The following is a 17688-nucleotide window of genomic DNA, read 5'->3' as shown; positions in this document are numbered from 1 at the left end:
TTTTTTTATGACAATCATCATCCACTGTCAATTTTAATTTTGTGTATATTAAATTTATGCCAAAAAAATTAGCCATTATTAAATTCAGTTAACATCATGAAACATGAACTGATGTCACTTCCCTCATTGGTATTACAGTTACAATCACACATTTTGTTTCTACTCTGTACCATTAAAATATTTCGACATTATGAAACTTGAAGAAACATTTCTTTCATGATTACTAAATTTATTAGCACACACACGCAATAAATTTCTTACCACCATACCAACTAAATACTTTTTGTGAAATACTTATTGGAGTTATACTTCTTATAAGAGGTTCTAGCATTTAACATTTGCGCTGGTATGTAATGCTGCCGTGAAGGGGGGAAAGAGAGAGATAGCCGGTAAGTGATTTCTCGATATTGCGATACACGAATATAGCTCGATGGCGCGGGTTATTAACGGCACCAACAGCGTATGATTTTGAATGCTTTCAAATACTTTTGTAAACGTTTACATATTTTTTGCCTACTTTCGCAACTCGTAATTCGCAACGCTAAAGTCTCAACTCTGAGGTTGGATCCGGTGTTCGCATTAAAATTGTGACAATATGTATAGAAATTTCCAATAGGGTTGTTAATAACAATTTTAGTTATCATAAACCAATTGATTCATTCTTAGATTCCATTGGAGACATGGTCAGATACTAGTAAAAGTATACTTTCTACACATTATTACGAGTGCCCTATCCCTCTCAAGTTTGCAGTTGCACTTCTGACGCGTGTGTAGGCCACATACCAAATTGTTTTTTATTAGAATTCAAAACTAATAAGGCACTCTTCTCAAATAATCATATTGCCATTATCTATATATATAAAAATTTAGCTTCCGTATGTATTTGGCCGCAAAACTCGGAAAGTATACGATGGTTTGGATTGAAATTTTTACAGAACATTGCATCTTAACAGAAGAGTGTTTATATGAAATAAAAGTTTGGGAAAATCCACCGGAAAAGTCGGAAAAAAAAGTTTCTATAACTAAATATCATGGTCACCCAACTTAGTTGTGACCACGCTCGACGATGCTGTACCATATTGTCGAAGTTCAAGCACATCAGGCTACTCGACCATTGTGCCTTGACGACTATAATTTACACAAATATGTGTGTATATATATATATATATATATATATATATATATATATATATATATATATATATATATATATATATATATATATATATATATATATATGTTTCAAGAAAGAATAAAAAACTTTATTTAATTTGAAAGTATATTCTTTCGACTCTATTGATAAAAATACGTTTAAATTAAAAAATATTCAAATTTTTGGAGCACAGTAAAAAAAATGCATTTAACCACGAATATGCGAGTTAAACTTCAGAACGATCCAACAGCAGTCATATTTTCAAGACAATTAATTGAAGTTGGTAACGGCACTGTACCTACAAATCCAGAAACAGGAAAAATCAGCTTATCATCTGATTTATGCAACATCGTAGATTCAAAAGAGGAATTAGTAGACAAGGTATTCCAAAACATCGAAACAAAATTCAAAAATCATGCATGGTTGAGCGAAAGAGCCATTCTAGCGGCTAAAAATGTTGACGTACACGATATAAACAATAGTATTATAAACAGAATCGAAGGTGAAACAATGACATACAAATCTATTGATTCAGTAGTGCACCAAAATGAAGCAGTGAACTTTCCAATGGAATTTCTCAATTCACTCGATGTTCCAGGATTACCACCACATATTTTGAATTTGAAAATTGGTGTGCCAATTATATTGCTTCGAAATATCTGTCAGCCTAAATTATGTAATGGTACACGATTAGTAGTTAAAAAATTAATGGATAATCTTATTGAAGCAACAATTTTGATTGGACTTCATAAAGGTGAAGACGTATTACTTCCACGAATGCCACTTATTCCGACAGATATGGCGTTCGAGTTCAAACGACTTCAATTTCCAATACGCCTTGCGTTCGCTATGACCATCAATAAAGCACAAGGACAATCTTTGCAAGTGTGCGGTTTGAATTTAGAAAATGAATGCTTCTCTCATGGACAGTTATATGTCGGGTGCTCCAGAGTCGGTAAACCATCTGATCTATATGTTTATGCAAAAAATGGGAAAACAAGGAATGTAGTCCTTCCATTAGCTTTACAATAAAAATATTTAAGCTAAACACATTTTTATTTCTTCTATTACATTCCACAGCCATGCACAGTAAAATATTAAATTAAACAATGAATTAATATTAAACTGTGCCACAGCAAAGCGTGGCCGGGTTTAGCTAGTAATATATACAAAATTACTTTACATTTGCTCGGTACATACACTTAAATACAATAAACACTAAATATCATTGGGGGAACAGTACATCTCTTGATACACACACCTACTAAATCCAAATAGCTAAAATAAAGCTACACGCTAGATTTATCTGGCAATGAGCACAATAGATTGCAATAGAAATGTCTAGATCACATGTAACATTAACTGCTATCAATCAGCATTGGGTGAACTTCCTGAATCCATTGACTATGGTACCTAATTAAGGAAATTTTTAATCTGTTTGAGTTTATACTTTACTAACAATAATTATATCACTCCAGTCCTCCTATTATTTTATTTATATTAATTATTTGCATGCAAAATTAAACTTAGTTTTTTTTTTGAGGAGATTAGTTAGGTTGACTGTTGGGATAGTAATGGTCATTAGTTGTGTTAAACAAGAATAAATACAAAAGTTTATGTAACACCAGGTGTCCACATTTTGAAAAGTCAGGGAAGTTTAAATTGGTCAGGGAATATACTTAAAAATCTGAAAAAGTCATGGAAATTCCTCAGTGATTGTAATTTGAGGGGAAAATGTCATGCTGCGGTATGCCAACACCCAGACTTTGGACACATTTGTTTTTTTCCAGATGGTTGTTTAATTGTGAAGTAGCACATGCAAGTTCTGTTCAAACTGTTACAGCTACACAGATGGGGGAAGCCGGAATGTCATTATTTCTTTCAGAAAATTGGAAAATATGTAAATTATTTTAAAAATTTGACCAGGAAAATTTGTAGTTTTGGTCATGGAAAGTCGTGGAAAATCAATGAAAATTTTTCTATAGATTTGTGTGGACATCCTGTGAACAGAAGGAAAATTGGAATATCTTGTGCATTATATATTTTAAAAACACTATTATTATTTATAATTTCATACTACAAGTTTCTGTGGTGTATATAATATAAAAAAAAATTCAACCTTTTGTAGTGTAGATATTTTTTCTAATAAAATTGGATACATTAAAAAAAATATTGCCGCACTTATTGGAGGGATCAACGTTTCTCTAAATTTTTTGTACATGCTCTTAAAAATAAAAACTTTCCATTAAAATATTTTTTATTAGGATAAGTGCTGCATGAAATTAATTTTGTTCATATGTGCTTATGTGCATGCAGCAGTAAGGCACCATTATAGTTCACTTTTATTGCAGTTGCACTGCATTGGCCAACACATGTTTTATTTTTATAGTTGGGAATAGAGCGTCTCTAGAGCCAGTTTTGCTCAAAAGGATGAAAATATCTCTGTTCAGAAATAGTGCATATTACAAAGAAGACTTTGTGCAAGTTTTGGCACTATGCCTTGATAAAATAGAACCTGTCATTTTATGGTAATGTTCAAGTCGTCGTCATCTTTCCTGAAATCCATTAGATTTCGTTACAACAGGCTAAGCTGAATTTTGTTTCAACAGTCTAATCAAAACAGTGTATTTAATTGAACTGTTGAAATAATCTTAAGATTTATTTGGGTTTGAATTTTAAAAAACTAGCAGATGGTCATTGCTATTATAGTTCAAGACCAGGTTTCATTATCAATTGCACTAGTTTGCAGGTTATAATAGAATTACAGGACATAAATTTGAAAGCCATAAATGTGAATTTTATTAGGACTACTAACAAGTTATCAAATGATAAGTAAATATCACATTGCCAAAGCATCTGTAATGAGCCCTCTAGAACCACAGCACCAATAGATTGATACTGACAAATTATTTTAATTGTAATGATATATTTATATATTTTTACATTACAATTGACAAACAGTAGTTTTTCTCTGTGTTCTATATTAATACTTGTCTTATTTTTGACTTTTTATGAATATAACTTTTTTGGTAATTTATTCATTAACAAAAATACTTCAGTCAATATTAAAGAATGTGACATACTTATGTAACATGCAGTACATTATCAATTAAGCCATAAATGGTAGAATTCTAAAGTTCTGTGCACCTGTTTGGGTCACACACTTCGTATACATAAAAAATGATGAAGTGAAATAAAACTACATTAACTGTAGCAAATGGTCACTACTGGGTGTACTGCCAGTACCGTATGGTCTTTCCATATAGGTAGCTGTACATTAAAATATATTAAGTAATTCATAAGTTAGGTAATATAGTTAGGATAAACCCTCAGATTTGTAGTTTAGGTAACTTACTGAACCTAACTATGCTGCAGATAAATTTTATCTACAGCTTAGTGCACATAAAAAATAAAGCTAATCATAAACAACAACAAAATTCTACTAAAAAGAAAATAATACTTTTTCTTCTAAATTTACAATGTTTCATTGCAGAGAGTCACTTTGCACATAAGGACTTGGTATCACTGTATATAACAAAAATATCTCTACTAATAGCAGATATAGTAAACAAGCGCTCAGTTCAGCTGATAGAGTACGTAGTAAAGCATGTTCTACAATGAGTTTGTTGGTCGCAATATTTGAGGAAGTGACAGTGATGTTCACAGAGAATTTAGAAATATTATTCTTACCTTGTTTGTAAATCTTTATAACAATCTTGCTAGAACTATAAATGAGAATGAAAAACCAGAGTCAATCCTAGAAGGAGAAGCAGTTAACAGGTAAGCATCTGTGATAAAAACAAAAACTTAATTAATTGCATGTAGTTTTGATTTTGTATTCAGTTCTGATTGGCTAGTCCTGGCAGTCATAGTCAAAAGAGATGGATTTATTCAAGTTTATAATCTGCATTTTACGACCCATTGGCCGTTTTAAATACTGTTGCGACCTAGACTCCTTCTGCAACTGCTATTGTAGAACAGGATTAAAGAGCTGGTTTTACAGCCTACATTAACCTATTTAGGGTTATGATCTTTGTCATTTAGATAGTTTTACTATTCCCAGAATGAATGCTATTAAAGAGTTTGATGAGTTGTAGAAGGAAACAAAAGTAAGAGTTTTATAGACTTTAGTTTATTCTGCAACCATTCAGTACATATTTATTGTGACATTTTCTTGGGTTTTTGAATGTCCCGTGTTAATTCAATTAGTTGACATTTGCTCTTACAGAAAATTATTTATTTGCTACAGCTATGGCATATGGTTAAAAAAAAAATAATAATGTGACTATACAGATCTTTGTTTTTTTTCTCGTGTTTTCATGTGATGTATGCAATACAGAAATACAAAAATTACTTCCTTGCCTTTTTATTTAAGACAAATGTTGACTTTTGATTTCTGTATTTTTTCAAGTTCATAACAAAAATAATTATAAACAACAATTTTAAGATTTTAAATTTCAAGCAAAACATTTTGAAAACTGATAAATAAGTGAAAAATTGTTCATGTACACAGTAAAAATGTTTGAATGTTTCATGAAATAATCTTTTTAACAACTTTGTCCAAAACCTTTTATAACACCACGGGTTCAAATAAGTTCCTTTTTAATGTAGCATGTAGAAAACCTATGTTTACTTACTGTATATCACATTTGACATTTAAGACCATTTAATTTCTAAACATTAATACAATGCTGTAAATCAGAGTTTGAAAAAAAAAAAAAAAGAAGTTTTTTTATTACAATATTTATTTTAGCCATACAGCATTACACTTTCTGCCACCAATGTTGAACCAGAAAAGTTATAACATCAAAGAACTGAAGTCCAACAAATCTGCACATCTGACTGGGACTTAACCACGGAAAGGGTATTTCCCCAAGGAGGAGGATTCGCTATAAAATGGATGTTTCCCATAGAAAGGGGATTTAAAGTACGGTTAGGCATTTTCTACAGAATAGGAATTTTTTTTAAAAATAATAAAAAAAAATTACTCTTATTTTTTTTACATTTTTGACTACAATTTACTTATTAATTTAATTTTAGAGGAGTATTTAGCTGGGTGTAATTTAGAACTTATTCAGATGATTTAAATAAGGTCTTGATTAGTAAATAATTATTTGTACCTGTAAATCACAAGAAAAATTAATGTGCAAACTATTGTTGAAATAAGACTTTTCATTAAATTTTATGAAGATATTCTTTTTAAAAATACATATATATATATATATATTACAAAAAACTACTTGATTTAAACTATGGTTCAAAACTTAGTTTAAACCATCGTAGTTTAAATCAGCCAACCCTGCTGTAAAATAAGCACTAATTTTGCTAAACCTAACGAAGTGGCGGAATTATATGGGCATCAAAATTTTTTCTGATGTAAGAAAATGATATTGATATCAATCGGGCCTGCGCAGTCGATGATGTGAATCTAAGGATTTTTTTTTATCAAACACCTCATTAATTTAACACAAAATTGATGTGGGGCCTTATGAACAATTACGCAAGTTAATAAACTACTTAAGGAGCACGCAACCAAACAAGACAATTACGGTTGTTTGTAAAGCATTGAAGTCACAAGACGACACGAACCAAAAAATTAGAAATTGTAAAACAGTAAAAATGAATTTCTTTCCGGGGCTTATTTTGCTAACTCATATTTAATCATGAAAACATACGAATTTGTCAATGTGTTTTAAAAATATTATTGTGCGAAATACAGTTGTCAAAAGTGAAAACGTTAAGTATATACGGTTTTGGAACTCACCGCGTCAAATATGGAAGGTGGAAACTTAAGCCGAAACGCAAGAAGTTGAAAGTTGGGCGATGTTTGCGTTGCGTAGTTTATGAACGAGTATTTGTGAAAGTTGTTATTGAACTATTTGCGTCTCGTGCGATTGCATGTCTTATGTAGTTAATACACCTGATTTAAAAAAAAATATAGGAAGAAACTATCATACTGTGGTGAAAAATTGGGTTCTTATAATAATTTTACCTACGTTCTTTAATTGATTCATGCAGTTGGGAATTTTGATTTATCACAGTTCTTTATACATGTGCTATTGCAGTTTTGCACCATTTCTCGTTAAAAACTTCATGAATTCAAAATAAAAAAATCCAAATAAATAAAAACAAACTCCGCAAGAGAAAAAGCATAAATCAGATTATGTCTGTAACTTTAAATATCAGACAGCACGGATGAACACAGAGGACTAACAATGGTGAGACAGTTTCAACAGTAAGTAATAGTTAATACGGACAGACAAAACCCCTGGTTCATCTGTCCAAGTTATTTGCTGTCAGTATTTAAAGTTCGTGTTGAAACTTTCTCTTCATTGTTAGCCCACTGTGTTCGTTACTTTTTCATGACTAAATTTCTTCCATCTAATTTTCCGTACTGTCTGATATTTAAATTCAAGATGTATTTTTGAACATATGCCATTGTTGATCAAACTGTGTGTCATGAGAAACCTCAATAACTGACAAAGGTAAATAGGCAAACACACAGAAAACAAGCAAAAATCAGGCGATGTAAAAAAAAACCCAATGGACAGCACAGATAAGTCAGTGAAATTAATTGCTAAAAAAAAAATATTACAGCACAGACGGACACGACGAAGAGAACAACAGAAAAATAAATATAGTTTAAAAAACTAAAGAAACATGCTTTTAAAGATTATCAAACTAAAAAGTAAAAAATAATTTTAAAATTAAATTTATGACAATAGTATACTAGTATAAATGAGAAAAAAGCTTGAGGCGCTTTGTGCCATATTTTTTGAATATTAAGCGCCCCATGCTTTTTTCTCATTTATACTAGTATTGCTTATATACTATTGTCATAAATTAAATTTTAAAATTATTTCTAACTTTTTAGTTTGATAATCTTAAAAGCATGTTTCTTTAGTTTTTTAAACTATATTTATTTTTAACTTTTTAGTTTGATATTCTTTAAAAGCATGTTTTTTTTAGTTTTTTAAACTATTTTTATGTATAATTATCATAGGGAAATGAGTTACCGACACTACCTATTACCATCTGAGATAACTATTTGGAGTTGCAACATCACAAAGAAATGGTAAAGTCTCTACGAATCATTTGCAGTTAGATGTATGGATATAATATTAGAATTTACCGGGGAAAAAAAACATTTTTTTTTTCGGCGTGGCCGGGAGTAGAACCCACGATCGCTGAATCCGAAAGCTGACGTCACAGAAGTCGCGCGCCTTAGACCGCTCGGCTAACGAACGTAATGAAATTTGTGGGACATTTTACAGTGATGAGCCACTCACTCATAGGGCCGTATGCACAGATTCTACTAGAAGCCAAGTGTCTACTCGTACTTCCTTTAGTGAAGGATTTGAAGTTCACTAAATTTCGTATGTTAGAAATATTTTAGTATAAGCCTGGCTAGGTTTTACAAAGTAAAGTGAAGAATGCTACTTAATTACGAAGGTGGCCGAGTTTACTCGAATAAGGCCCGAAATCAATGACGTCGTTCATGACGACTTAACCTCGGCCAATAGGAAACCTATATTGTATATTTATTTTTTTGTATGTGAAAATAATAAACATTTGTGTATCCACCGATCCACGTGGTCGTTATGGATTGTGCTCCGAGGCAATTTTCCGAAAGGTTTTCTATGAATGAGAAGTCAATTTTATTTTCATTAGTGGAAAATAGGGCAAAAATAGTGGAAGCCAAAAAAACGGATTTCAAAAACGTCGCCGAAAAGCGGAAAGCTTGGCAGGAGATTGAAAAAGATTTCAATTCTTATTCAGAAGTCTCCAAGGTTAGTAGCAAATTATTAAAATAAAGGAACGTACTTTAGTGTTTTTATATCATATGATCTGTTGGACTGCATATAGTACCCAATGTTTCATTATAAATTTTTTTATTAACTGCCTCTCGTTAATCCAAAGTTGATCATGTATTTCTGCATAATTCTAATACACATTATTGAAAGCAGCGACATTAAGCAGTTAATAATTTAATTATTTTACATTGAAGGGTGTATAAAAATTTTCTAAAATATCTCATCTGCAAAGATTATTTTTGGCCGATTTTTTCTTTCACATTTAACTATCACTTAAATTAACTATTTAAATAGGCTAATAAAATCAGATTGTGGTATTTTAGATGGATTATATTCTGCATAAAATATACATTTTATGCTTTCAGAAGTTTGTGTTTTTCCATCATTATTGAAATAATAAAACTGTGCATGTTGGAAAAGTTATCAGAACTTATGGCATTACTACAATTGTTTTTACTTTTTTTGTTGCAGCGTACTGCATCCCAGCTAAAGAAATGTTGGGAAAATGAGAAAATGAAGAGGAAGAAGATCCTTGCTGCCAACACAAGGCAGCGAATGGCCACTGGTGGTGGTCCATTTGTCCAGGAGCCCTCCACGAACCCCGAATTGGAAGTGGCATTAGCTGGGACACAGCACTTTATTGTAGATGGTGGCGATCATGACATGGTCGTTTCCGCAGACAGTGCTGAAAATGCTGCTAAGTACCAGGCAGTAATTGCATTGGACCATGACTATGAGCTGCCCATTTCAGAATCTATGTCTGAAGAAGAAATTACTTATGAGGTGGAGGTTGACAGCCCACAGGTGAGAAAGAAGGATGCTCTCCTTTCTGGACGCTCCAATAAGTCAAATACACGTCGTGAAGTAGCAATTGAAGATGAACTGCAGCATCGCCTGCATAAACTTAACAGTACAGAAAAGCGGGAAATTGAGCATCATAAGCTTTTGATGCTTGAGCAGAAACTGCGAGTGAGGGCAGCAAGAACTGCTGCAATATATACAAAAGAGCTTCACGAGCAGGCAAAGAATCATCGTGAAGAAGAACACAAGTTGCGAATGGAATTAATGAAATCAGGAAACGGGAAAACACTGTAAATTGCTTGCATATTACAGTCGATAACCATTTTTATATTATGCCCTTATTTGTATTTATTCTTTCCTGTGGTTTCTAAATTGCACTTAGTAAAATTCTGCAAAATGGCACGGTAAAATTGAAAGAAAGCCTCTTAGCTGAAAAAAAATCCAAAAACCAGTTTTTATTAATGTCCTAACATATTTTCCAAACATTATCTAAGAGGGCATTGCGATATTGTTTACAATTTTCCAGATTGAATCTTTTTAAGGAGTGGTTAGATTAAGTTATATAATAGATAGTGTAAAATTGTGAGAGTTGTTGGTTATTATGTTAGCTAACTGTGAAATTGTTTAAACAGTTAAGTTTGTTAAGCCATATAAAAATATACTGTTTGAAGTTGTGTCAGCGACTGGTTAGGTTAGTAGCATTACAAATATTAGAGAGTTAGGATGGTGTGTTGGGTTAAATGAAGAGACATTTCAAATTGGTAAAACTAAGAAATTATTTAAATGATCTGAAATGTTTCTAGCATAGCTTAATTAAATACTAATGATCCATAATACTTAATCAAGGATTTTAAATTGAACTTACCACACCTAATATATCCCATGCCCACTATTTGATGTAGCAAACCCATCCCTTTTCATAGTATCACACAGTATTTGAAATAAATATACCTGACTTATCTACTTGTTAAAAATGTAAACTACTGCAAAATATTTGAAGTATCTTACAGAGAAAAATTGCATAACATGTAAGTAAAAACATCAGAATTTTGATTAGATTTTTTTTTGTTCAGGAAAGAGGCTTTCCTTTAAAATTACCAAATGCAGCTGAAAATTCAATGTTCCTAAGAGAAGGTGTATACAACATAAATGAGCAATGTGTTATTTATTTTTCATATGTATGATTAGGAATCCAAATTATAATTATTGGGACCATTTACAAATGACAACATTCATAAGCAGACAGTAACTGAATTTATTAAAATTTTGGGGGTTCGTTAAAATATTGACAAGTGTGGTCATCTGTGGTGTTGTGGTGTACTCCAACTAATGATTAGAAAATGTGATTGAAAACAACTAGTGTTGGTAGGTATTGAACAGTGTATTTTATTTGTAATTGTATGTTTTGCTTGACCATAGACAATACTGATTCAATTTCCAACTGAAAATATTGAAATAAAAGTCTGAAAATTATTTTATTGATCTTCTCTTATTTAGTTTGATAATGTTATCTAACAACTTTGTGATATGTCAAGGAAATAAGTGGTTTAAAATACTTTTATACATTTTTGCAGATAAGTAATCAAAATAACCATTTTTGAATTTTGTTTCTCCCGTAAGTGCACCTACTCTTGGAAATTACTGTATGTAGTCTTAAATATTTTTGCAAATATGTTTATAAATTTTCATGTAACTACATTAGCACCCTCTGAGACATATATGTATTAAAAATTAAGAGAAAAGACTGTTTAGGGTAGGTAAGCAACATTAATGACTAATAAATTCCCTAAAATTCCAAGATTTATACAAATAATTAATACAACTGACATAACCAACCATTTACGCATGTTCCAATTCATCTACTTCTAAGAAGCTGCTCAGAAAATTTTTTTTATTAATATATTGAACAGTTTAGCATAGATTTAATTTATTATTAATATAGCTTATATAAGAAAAACATTCAATTTAGTTATTATTCACTTTATTTCCAAAGATCTTCTCTTTTTAAAATTAATGGCTTCTTAAAAAAATAAAATATTGTGAAATTTTAGAATGACAATTAGTTGTTTATTATTGTACACATTGTTAAAGATCAAACATTTATGCTAAGCTTCAAAAATGTTGTTTCTTCCTTTATTTATCTCTGTATATTTATACAGCGATGTTTATGCATTTTGAACCTTGCCTGGTTTTGCACTGGTCCAATGTGATATTCTCTTGAAACCTAATCTAGCAATAGGTTTGTTTTATATTGCTATGTTATTTAAATTAAGTGTTAGAACTTACTGTGTTAACTGCTGCTATAGTTTAGTCCCGTTTATAAACTGCAGTGAAACTTTAATGTTAAACAGCAAAATAGACAATTAAAGGCATAACAGTATGCATACAACATTTATAATAAGAGGAAGGTTTGGCTAATTTTTAAGCACATTAAACAGTGTACATAGTTACAACTCTAACATCAGACTAATAATAAATGTAAATATTTGACATTATTTCGACTTTCCATCATTTTGTAATACCTGCAAAAATGTTAAAATTGCAACAGACCATTCCAAGAGGACTCATTAGCAATTTATTGTTTTTTGCATAACCAATGCTTTTATGACCACTAATCTCTAAAAACAGATCTCTTGTCTCTCACTCGACTTTACCATACACAGCAATAAATGGTGCTGAAAGCAGGGTGATAAGCTATTTATATATCTCTAGATAGTTGGTTAAAACTTTTTAGAACTTATTTTACTGCTATATACATACACTAATTCTAAGAGTATCTGGTATCTACTATTGTCAATTTTTCTTTCATTATTTAGAAAACCAGGTTTCAAGGATACTAAAAATTTTTAACTTGCTGCAAAAGGGCTGAACACTGGCCAATTATATTGTCAGACACACTCCTCCATTGTGATCACTCTCATCACTGTGGACCTTTTAGCAGTAATCTTTCCGTTACCTGCAGTGTCAGTGTGTCTAGTCTGTCTCCAAGCAAATCTCACCCTACACCACACAATACACTTACATTGGCACAAGGAAAAGGGGAAAAAAGACACACATGCTTTTGTATTAAAATCATTGAGACTTTATTCAATATAAATCTTGTTGAAGTATTTATTCTGCATCTATATAGCTTGGTAATTATTATGAACACACAAATCACTTTATTTTAAAATCAGTAATTACGAGGCTTGAGAAATGCAGCTGGTTAAATTAGGGTATGTTCTATCACGACATTAATATGCATGAATAATTAATAAAAAAACTCATTGAAATTCATTGATAATATGCACTTTTCATTTATATACATAAGGCTTAACTATTTCTCCGATTCCCATAGGCCTCACATAACCCACATCATGAAATGCTAAAGTTTTATTAGATACTTAAGATTTGCAAAGTGGTTAAATAAATGTTAGGATAAAGACTGCTAACTGACACCTTAAAAAGGTATATTTTTTATGTAATCGCTTAACAACACAGAAACCTGTTAAAAGAAAACAAAAGCTTCACTAAATTTCAATTGTATAAAAAAACTGAACAAATAAACATCATTACATACACATTGCAGGAAACTTACCCATTTACTCACATTTTTGACCCATTGCACCAGTTTCCACATCACCTTAGAGGAAGCTCTCTGGAGGTATAGTGCTCAATGCGTTATCTCCTATATTTATATACATGGCGAGATTCCCCAAGAGGCCTATTACATTCCATGTTCTAGACTGTGCCTGGAAAAATAAAAAAAAATTAATTCACTACTGAAACTATTAAAAAAAATTAAAAAATACATTTGAAGCAGTTATGTACAGAAAACCACGGAAACTACGTAATGCATTCACACAAAATGACGTTCAATAAACATTGCTCTCATTGCAGCTCCTCGGTGGTTGCGTGGACGCAAGTTTGCAACTGGCACTATGGGTAAAACACGAAGTTCTTCTACTGGAGGTGGCAAAGGCTCTTCATGCTGAACCGCAATGTTGTGCAGCACAGCACATGCAAGAATAACCTTGTTTGAAGTAGCCAGTTTCGTTCGTAGTTTTTGCCCAAGGCATGCAAACCGCCTCTTCCACACTCCAAATAACCGTTCCACAATGTTTCTTGTTCTTCTGTGAGCTAAATTGTATCTGATCTCAGCTGCTGTCGTTGGAACCAGTACTGGTGTGTACAGGAATGGTAACTGTGGATACCCATTATCTCCTAGAAGTATTCCTGGGAGTCCTTGATTTTCAAACCTAACCATCACCCTGCTGTTACTAAATATCCTGGCATCATGGGTACTGCCAGGCCATCGTGTTACAATGTCCATGATCTCGAGGTTAGGACCTGCAACAACCTAATGTATATACATACATTTGTTAAATTACCCAAACACTTAAAATTCATATAATGTTTGGCTGTACAAAAAAAAAGTAAATACTAAAGAATCTCTAAAAATGGTTACCATTTAAAAATCTATATGATTAACGGTTTAATTTAATTTTAAACTTGTTTAAGGTTTTTACCGAATGCAGAAGCAGGTTACTAAAAATAAATTCTCAATTATCATCTCAAGTACAGTAATGAATTCAATTTTTTGTTAAATTCTCACACCGCTGCATTTTCCATTCATTAATAATAAAATTCCTAAATAATTTTTTTGAACACCTGAAACATTCCTGTAATTTTCCTGAAAATATAATTTCTAAATTCCTACCAGATTCCGAATATTCAGTTTATAGTGCACATTACAATGTGTGTGCACTGACACACCTGTAGCCATTTTTTCTTTCCCACATGGGTCTGTGTATATGATTTCGAGAACTCAAGTCAAATCATGAGACTGGTCTATTAAGTTAAATAACCTACACAAAAAATACTGTAAAATAATGTTATCAGTTGCTAAGGAATTGCTAATATAAGATACAGCTATCCTCACCTAACCAACCACACACAATTTATCACTATTTTAAATGTAGCTAACATAACCTAATTACCAGCCCACACTATTTTTAATATTTTAAACAAAGCTCAAAAATTAATTTCTCTGTCATTTAAGTATATGATAGACAATATAGACATCTTTTATTCACGTTTTTATTTATAGTATGTACAATTATTGAAGTTGCTTGTGCGAACTGCAAACTTCCGTGACCTCCAATGAATTTAGGAACTGTTTAGGCCACAGAATGCACTGATATTAATTGGTTGTTATGCTACATGGCAATTCCAAAGCTACCATTAAAAACATCTAACAGTATTTTTATTGTAGCTATACTAATTATATCAACCCATTGAAATATTTTAAAATAACTTAAATGTTACTAACTTAACCCATCTCCCATTCTCACACTATCACAAACTTGTAATATTTATGCTGAACATGCACAAATGTGGCCTCGGAATGGATGTTGTGAACGTGAGGTTTGCCCACCTAGGAAAGCAAAAAATGAGAGTGGCCACATCAATGCAAAGGTAATGTAATGTAATCAATAAACTGTGATTTTTCAGAAATCAGTAGCAATTTATAAACACTATTTTCAGGTTAAAATATAAGAACAGCTTTAGTGCTCCAAAAAAGTGTTTTCGAAATTACCTCTCTTTTACGACACAAACATAATAATTATCTACACAAACCTGAACATTCAAGGACATGTACTGTTTTCTGTTACGGTACAACTCAGGAAACTGGCCACCAGGATTACTAATACAGATGTGCGTGCAGTCAATACAACCAGTGACTCCAGGAAATTCACCCAAATCGTAGAACTTCCTCTGGTTACTACGAATACCTCCTGGTCCTGGGAAGTGTGCATACTGCAGCAAATGTCCTGCCAGCTCATTTGAAGTTACCTGTAAAATATGTTTCACATACTTATAATTTAAATATAAACTACTCACTCCAAACTCATAAAAGTGTAGGTAAATGCCTCGTAATTTTAACAATTTAAACAACTGCTCTATAATATTTATTGCCATGATTACCAACATTAATAGGGCAGCACAATGTATTACCATGACAAATTAACTTGTTTTGTTAGTCACTACTTTATCGGTTCATTTAGCATGTAAACAGTAATCCACCTACAAATTTTTCCAGAAAACTCTTAATACCAAACTGTTATTAGATAGACAATTTGGGGTAATTGCCTAGTTTGGGGTCTCTTGCTAAAAAAAAAAAATTATTTCGAAATATTTATTTTCAACTTTTTTCCCAAATGCCCTGCTCCTACTTTTTAATTGAAATTAACATGTCAAATGAAGGGCACAAAACTGTCTTCCAAAATGATGATGTACATAACCTAAACTTAAGCAACTCTAACCTTGATAATTCTGCTTACTGTTGCTTGATTCAAGTGGATAAGGTCACCACAAACAATCTGAAAAATAACGAACACAGGTTAGTAATTTCTCTCTTAAAAGAAATATCGGGTAAATAGGCATGTTTATGACAGCATTACGAAAAAAGACAATAAATAGGTAAATGTATTTCTATCAGTTACACCTCATTTACAACCAACATACCTGTCGTCAGACACTTTAAATAAATTTTACTCTCACGTACCTGAAAACTGTTACTACCATAAAAGCGTAGTGCAGTGGTAACTTTAACAATTGCTGGCACCGGCAAACCACGCTTATCTCCATTGTCAGCCGCAACAAGGGGCACGATGGTACCAATTACAGTTTCTTTTGTGAAACGAAAACGTTTCACAAACTCTTCATCACTAAAACATTCCAATGGATTATCCCCATCTCGAAGATACTTTCTAGGCGGCGGATTGTAGGGAACACCCCTAGCATATCGCACAAATTCCACAAACTCGTCATCCACAATGCGTCCTACAGCTTCCATGTTGTGAAAAGTAGCACTAAATAGCAATTTAGTACGGCCAATCGGCGACTAAATATTCTCTGCACGAATGCACTTAAAAAATAAGCCCCACTAATACTTCACAACCTGTGCATACCGAAATTCCGATTTAGTTAAACTTAATACTAAATTTTAGTAATAGTATGGTCTATGCATTCGGCCCTTAGTCGAAAGAGTTACAGACGGACAGACAGAGTTACAGACGGACAGACAAACATACAGGTGAAGCTAATATAAAGCATGTAAAAATAGACACAAGCGACAAACAATAACCCAGCAATGATACTAAACAATTAAATGAATAACAACTACATCACAGAGACGCACAGGCGAACCCACCGATGTGACAAAACAGAAATTCTGGATACCACAACGACAGCACAAGTAGGCTTTCTAAGACAAACAGATATTTTGACGTCAAAATGACGACAACCCAGACGTACACGGAATTGTCTGTGCTATCCACACACGCACGCACGTATGCACTCGCGCGCGCGCGCGCGCACACACACACACACACACACACACACACACAAACACACAGAGAGAGAAATATAATACAGGACATCGCCTGATTTTGGCTTTTGTAATCAGCAACTGCGTATGTACAATACATCTTTAATCAGTATTACCCGGTGGAAGAACAACTCAAAGAAATTATATCGTTACGATTTTACTGCGGGTTCGTAAAGGATAGCCCAATTAATAGATTTTACTATCACACAGTTTTATTGATGGCCACTACTTATGTCACTTACAAATCTTCTAAAATGGCAAATAATCAATTGCATTTAAAAATAATGTTGCTTCCCCAGTCACTCGTTTCTCACAATCCACACACCTCGCTGGGCCGCACCTCTGGCGCAACTCTCGCCGCAGCACCCCTCGTGGATCTCCGCCGCCGCCGCCGACGCACTTGCCTTCGCCGAGGATCCACTCGACGCCTTGCTCGGAACTTCGCTCGGAACTCCGCCGCGGGAAAACTCCTGACTTCACTCACTCACTCCCTGCCCTAGAACCTTCGTCCAAGGACTTCGCCACTCTGCCGCACCTGCAGCACTATC

General features: G+C 32.7%; 2 protein-coding genes and 1 long non-coding RNA gene across 9 annotated transcripts in view; 2 read left to right on the top strand and 1 right to left on the bottom strand.

Annotated features, from left to right (window-relative positions):
• Positions 1 to 17688, top strand: part of LOC134536770 (Ca(2+)/calmodulin-responsive adenylate cyclase) — a 183069-nt gene that overhangs the window by 5968 nt on the left and 159413 nt on the right. The window lies entirely within an intron of this gene.
• On the top strand, positions 8090 to 11241 carry LOC134536772 (myb/SANT-like DNA-binding domain-containing protein 3). Its single transcript, XM_063376688.1, has 2 exons — positions 8090 to 8943; positions 9439 to 11241. Exons 1-2 carry the CDS (start codon positions 8755 to 8757, stop codon positions 10060 to 10062), a joined length of 813 nt encoding a protein of 270 aa, XP_063232758.1. The 5' UTR covers positions 8090 to 8754; the 3' UTR covers positions 10063 to 11241.
• On the bottom strand, positions 9283 to 16782 carry LOC134536773 (uncharacterized). 2 transcript variants are annotated; one of them, XR_010075874.1, is made up of 3 exons: positions 16316 to 16782; positions 16074 to 16130; positions 9283 to 15603 (listed from the first exon to the last, which is right to left on the bottom strand). It is a non-coding gene; the product is annotated as an uncharacterized LOC134536773 (long non-coding RNA). The 2 variants fall into 2 exon arrangements; XR_010075875.1 differs by having other exon boundaries at positions 16074 to 16541.

The sequence above is a fragment of the Bacillus rossius genome, chromosome 11 (assembly GCF_032445375.1).
Source record: "Bacillus rossius redtenbacheri isolate Brsri chromosome 11, Brsri_v3, whole genome shotgun sequence".
Classification (NCBI taxonomy): Eukaryota; Metazoa; Arthropoda; class Insecta; order Phasmatodea; family Bacillidae; genus Bacillus; species Bacillus rossius.
This window is presented reverse-complemented; position numbering and strand designations above follow the sequence as displayed.